This window comes from Formica exsecta, unplaced genomic scaffold (genome assembly GCF_003651465.1).
Source record: "Formica exsecta isolate Colony F162 unplaced genomic scaffold, ASM365146v1 scaffold385, whole genome shotgun sequence".
NCBI lineage: Eukaryota > Metazoa > Arthropoda > Insecta > Hymenoptera > Formicidae > Formica > Formica exsecta.
In genome coordinates this window covers 489,040-495,325 of record NW_021851090.1, presented here as the reverse complement: position 1 = coordinate 495,325, position 6,286 = coordinate 489,040, and the positions used below count along the sequence as shown (strand labels likewise).

At 34.9% G+C, this 6,286-nt stretch overlaps 1 protein-coding gene across 1 annotated transcript in view; it reads right to left on the bottom strand.

Moving 5' to 3' along the window:
* LOC115239539 (inositol 1,4,5-trisphosphate receptor) overlaps window positions 1–6,286 on the bottom strand; it is a 61,240-nt gene that overhangs the window by 37,389 nt on the left and 17,565 nt on the right. Inside the window, exon 2 of the mRNA XM_029814118.1 lies at window positions 5,314–5,505. Within this exon, the coding sequence (XP_029669978.1) occupies window positions 5,314–5,411 (98 nt within the window). The 5' untranslated portion in view covers window positions 5,412–5,505. The remainder of the gene's footprint in view (window positions 1–5,313; window positions 5,506–6,286) is intronic.

The window sequence follows — 6,286 nt, the reverse complement described above, 5'->3', positions numbered from 1 at the left end:
GCACAACAATGCGTAACGAGTTCTGGAACAAACCGGTTTAGACGGGGAAGTGGCAATACGAATTAATAATCGTCATAAATTCATTGGGCATTAGTCGCGATGTACGGCTAATATCTCGATATTATCGTTTCGCTTAAACAATTTAACGCGCATCCCGTGTAAAAAAAAGTGTGATGCTTACGAGTATAAAATGATTTAAACGCGAAGTAACCATGTAAACTCGCAAACGTCATCCTTACAAATTGATCTTGCATAATCCACAGACTATACTTGGTAATTGTTATGCTAGAGACGAGAGGCCGATTTACGGTTTGTAAAAACCTAAGATTCCACTGAGTGTTGGAATGTAAAATTTTAAGCGTTTGTCCGCGTAAGTAATAATATCAATTCGTAAATGTTTTTACGAATGGATCATGCGTGAAATATTGATATATTTATAAATTATTTGCTTTATTAATTATACGCTCGATAGAGCCGAATGCTAACTCATAATTTATAAAAATAGCAATCAAATCAAGGGTGTATGTATGTGTATCCTGCATAGCTTTAGGTTGTTTTCGCCGCTGTGCATCTTGAACGCGAAATTTAATAAAATTCCGACCTGCTTTGTGGCCAGAAAATAAGGGCAATCTCATCACACGGCTATAATCGTGCTTCTGGAAATAGCCCCGTCATCGACGTCGTTAAGTAAGTAAGTATATATCGTGGACAGCCACACGGCCGCGATATATACTCACATCATTATTATCAATGATTTCGTGCGCCGACGCATTTATCGAGCCACAAATTAGAAGCTTTTCATTAGCATGCACCGAATTATGCAGGTTTCAAAATTCGCTCTCTCTCTCTCTCTCTCTCTCTCATATCTCTGATCAATTTTGTATCTACATGTATGTTGTAACAAAATGCGGTAATTAAGGGAGTGAAAGGTGGCACGCAACCGCATGTATCGTTATATGTTTGCATACGCCACGCAATCTTAATCGTGGTAAATCTAAACGTTTAAGGGGACTTGAAAAGCCGCAATCAATGAAAATACCCTCATAAAACTTTAAGCGTATAAGATACGGGTACTATCTATTTGTATAGCTGAGGAGCTAAAAGAATATAAGCCTCTAAAAGTTTCTTCAGAACAAGCTGGGAATCAGAGATGCGCATTTTCATGATAAATTTTAAATAGGGATAAGTTCAGCTAAAGACTCGTGTATAAAATAAAATAAAATAACTTTTTAAAAATATTGATTTAAGTAAACAAATTTATCAACAGTTTCTGTTTTAAAAATATAAATTGTCTCTTCAAAAAAGAAATTTGCAACAATTTTCGTTTACTGTGACGTCGATACATGATACTATCGTATCTGCAGCTTTCATAGTTAATCTCGAGTTGATAAAACTTGTTTTTCTGATTTCGCGAATATACAATAAATACGTTAAAACCGAGTTTGCTTCCATCTGCTTCTCAAGTGCAGATATCAGATGCGCAGAAGCCAGATGACTGCATTTTAACTCGGCTTCTAGCCATCTCTAGCAAAACATGATCCGATATGATCGCCGCGAACTTATTTGAGTGTGAGAGCAGCATTCATTCATGAGCACAAGGACGAACTGGGCGAAACGTGTGTGACCTATTTCCATGATGCAGCGTCAAAATTGATGGGTCTCCTTCCGCGGATCGTCGAGAGAATATTTATCCCGAGTGTTCCGCAGCATCAAACGGCCACGTGGACGATAAAGTACGAGAGTGAGACTTCTGAAAACGCGCGCGAACAGCGAGCGACGAATTACGAGGATCGTGGGGCCCGAGTGACGGACCCCTGGCCAGTCTTGCACGGCATCCGAAAATATACCATGATTTCGAAAACACGCAACGCTTTCTCATGCAAGATCAATTATACAAAAGGCTATCTTTTATTCTCTCATTTCTTTTGTCGTTTCCTCGTGATTTTTTCACGCACGCCACGGTTTCCTCTTCACGATCGATGAAATTTCGTAAACACTGTGACAGACATACACCACATCGAATTTCAACGGGTTGTCATTCTTTGCCAAAAAAATCGCGTATCTAACTCAACACATTAGCACCGCCAACTATCTATCGTTGATCTATTTGTTTTGCGTAAAAGACATTCGTGGAATTATCAATCGAAAGACATTTTCTCTCAGATAAGCGCATATCAATAACACGCAACAACAGAAATGAAAAAAAAAAAAAAAAAATAGAAGCGTCGTCGCAAACCGATCTCATGGGTTAAAGGTTGCATTAAACATATATTTGATCCGTTTTGTCATACATGTATGTATGTGTCAGTATGTACAAATAATCCTCTATGGGAATAAACAAAAATAAATCATCTCTCTCGAAATAGCAGACATCTCTTTCTCGTTAATAAGTAATTTACAGGATACATTTTTACTAGTTATTCGCATATTAATTTGGTAAAAGAATGATAAAAAAACATCGCATATTTTAAAATATTGCTAAAATTAAGATCGCACCTTTGATAGCCAACCAGTGGCGCTGATAGAGGCTGAAATACTCCACCTTTACGAATGTTTACGTCGCCGGTATATGTGTGCGTAATTGCTTTTTTAGCTGCTAAAAAAGCAATTTTCCGGTACGTTTTAAAGCAAGCAGAATAATAGCCGTCAGCGACAAAAGATTGCAAAAACTATACACCGTGGATATAGTTGTTATATTCACATTAGCTATCAATGCAAACAACGTTTATTGCGCTCGTCGCTCATTTAACGTGCTCTCCGATTATTTATTTTATCCGTATTTCATAATCAGAGCAAGATCGAGGCTCAAAGGTATTTTAACGTCGATAACAACGCGTACCCTTTTGAGAAAAATTTGCGCAGTTGAGTACGCGAGATCGGCGGCGATGTCGGATTACAAAGAGAGAGAGAGAGAGAGAGATCTTGCTTTATCCGGTAGCCGTGTGACGTCGGCTCGTCGGGTTCATCAGTGCGCGTGTAATATACATCCATATACACGAGCAGCTACGACGACGACACGTTGCTAAAGTCGGGTGAAATAATTGCTCATCGATCGCGAGCCTTATACGCAGGTGCGAATTTAATAATACGCCTGCCTGCGAAACCCATATTGACGTAGGACCTTCGCGCGGCATTCGTTTTAATATCGCTCCTCCGGGAGAACGCAATTTTACATCTTTAGATACGGATTTCTTAGCGAGAAAGATGAAACCTCTCTGCACACGCGATGCAGTTAATGTTATAAAGCTCTGTGAAATCGCCTGTACAGCCGAGACGCCCTCGTTATAAACGTCGAATTGTAATTAAAAGTTCTCGTTTTGCGCACTTTAATGTCGTAAAACATGAGAAAAATAAAGTTGAAAAAATCCGGTACGCAATCTTCTCTGATGAAGGAAATAAAATTTTTTCTGCGCGATTATAAAATAAAATTTATAGTTAAACCCTTAATAATTCTTATCCCCCTTATTTACACAAATTTCATATGTAAAAAAAACACAATTATGAAAATATTACTTACCAAGGAATGTAAGTTTGAATTACAAAATATAAATAAACGTGTAAAAATTTTAACGGGTATTCTCTTAACCACAAGTTCTTTAAAGAATTAAATACTTTTCTAGCCAAGATTTTATAATGAGTCGACACTTGTTGCAATTTTTTGAAATTGTGAAAACATTTAACAGAGATATGGAACACACACTGCAAATAATTTATACATGATTTCTCTGAGAATAAAACTTTCTTCAGTCAATATGCGTGAGCTGACTAGAATATATGTATACAATACATATATAAGCGCAACTTTCCCGTCTCGAACTCGTGTGTGCATGACGAATAAACAAATATAAGCAAATATAATCTCACTTCTGTGTTTGTTATGTGAAAAAAAAAGAGTACTGTGATATACAAATTTATCCAGTGCAAAACCATTATATCGCTAAAACTCGCACAATCCAAACAAAAAACACGATAAACTATATGTAACATAATAAATAATCGTGTACTCATTATTGTTTTTACGGCGATAGAGAGTGCAAGACACTATTAAATATTTATGCAATAAAAAATATGAAATTAACAAGGCCTCTTTCAGTGCAAACAAATAATACTTAAGAATAAACTTCAAAGATATAAGAGAAATATGTTAACGTTATGCAATTTGTAGCTTAATATAAATCTCCTTATCTCTCTTCTTTCTTTTCATCTATTATACATATACATGGTTTTAAAAAGTAGATAGCCTTCATAAAAGTGAGACACGAAATTAATGAACATCTTTAAATAACTAGATATTACGTCATCAAGCAGTATCCACATAAAGCGCCGATATTCAACACTAATTATTTTTGTAAAATATCAATAATCCATATACATTTTTTTCACTATTTTTAATGTGCAGTGATATAAATATTAAAAATCATGAAAGCTGCAAATAAAGTAATTTCGCGCTTTCAATGCAAAGCTAATATTCTTGAAAGAGCAAAATGGATATGGAGAACTACGGAAATGATAGTCGGTAACCTCGAATGTGTAGAGGATGCAAACAGTCCCGAATAGATAAATATCTAAGGTCAGAGCTCGTTGCACGCACGCGCTCGGAATGTAAATGGGATTAAATTCTGCAAAAATATTTGTGGTTTTTGAAGCTGTCTGATCCTGTGAACTATTGAGATAGACTCCGGCTTGAATCTCTTTTCAATCTTAGAAAATATGACAATGCCTGTTACATACAATCTGATTACTGACAATGAGTGAATTCCACAATTTCTATTGGATTTATTACATTAATATGTTCTTGCGTAAAAACAATATATAAAATTTTTACAAAATATATTTATAAAAAAAAATAAATTCTTTGATAAAGAAGAATTTTACGGCAAATCCATGAAAAAAATGATTGGAATATTTGATTTTTGTAATTTTACAATACTCTCTATTTAACGTATATGATGTATTGACAATTTGAATTGTATCGACAATTTTATATTTTACATCCGCGTTGTGTGACATATAAATTTTTGATTAAAAATTCTTAACCTGAGAGTTATTAAAAAATTATTTTCGATCGATATGTGTGTGTGATTCAGTTATAGCTGTACGCGTTTAAAATTTCTTTGATGTTTTACTCTACTGTTTCTGTCTGGGCTCTTTTTGAAAAAATAAACATCAAACAAAAAAAATGCCGTTACTTTCTCACGAAAGAAAGCGAATACTCTTCATAGTGTAGCTCATGTTTAAGAAGCTGCCAAGTTATAAATGACAGCTACATCAAGTGCAGTGAAAAATTCTATTTTTCGCTCATTTTTCACTTACCCCAAAGTGGAAAGGAACCCGGATACATTTCCCTCGGCATAGAGGCTGACTATGTCGCCGAGGTGAAGAAAGCTCGCGGATCCTAAAAGCTCACCCATCTCGATGCCGTTGTTTTAGTCTCCCTCGTTGCCTCAAAGTCGGAGAAACTCCTATGTGGGCCACTTTAGCTGAGTGAATTATTCATGGCTATACCTGGAAAAACAAAATAAACAATCATTAGAGAGAACCGAAGGGAATACGGGTGCTATAGATAACGAAATCGCTTCCGACCGGATTATGTAATGAAAGAAACATATGTAGAAACGTGTGTTTTTCTCCTTTTTATTTCGCAACAATGACGTCTACTGTCGATGAAATAATAGCAGAAATGTTCTCTTAACGATCGACTATATATCTAACTGCATGTTAAATTTATTGAAAACTCATGGGAATCATTTATTTTAATTTTTTTTAATGAGAAATACCATGTTAATATAAATAACACAATAAAATATATATGAGAAAAAGGAATGCAATGTTTTTATGAAAATATAAAATTTATTCCCTTATTACAATTTAGTATCTCTTTTGAAACAAAAAAATTATTTTAATAAACTTTAGTTAAATTGCAAGCGCATGAAAGATATTTTTATATAAATGTACATTCCGCCTTTGTTTGCTTAAAGAAACCCACATTTAATTCAAAGAATAAGAATGTCCTGAAATAAGATTCATTGTAATGCAATAATAAACATGGTATGCTTCGTAAAAACAGGGCATCTAAATATTTTTCTAACAGTCGTCTAATATTTCCGTTGTACATACAATCTTTGATCTCGCATACTGCATTTTCGCGCCGCGTTTATTGTTAAAAACACAAGTTAATCTAAAATCCACGAAAATAAACGCAGTTTACCGAGAAAAAAAAATATTATTAAAAAGCTTTGTTATGCGAGTTAATTCGGATGTAGAAACATGGTATGCAGGCTGAACC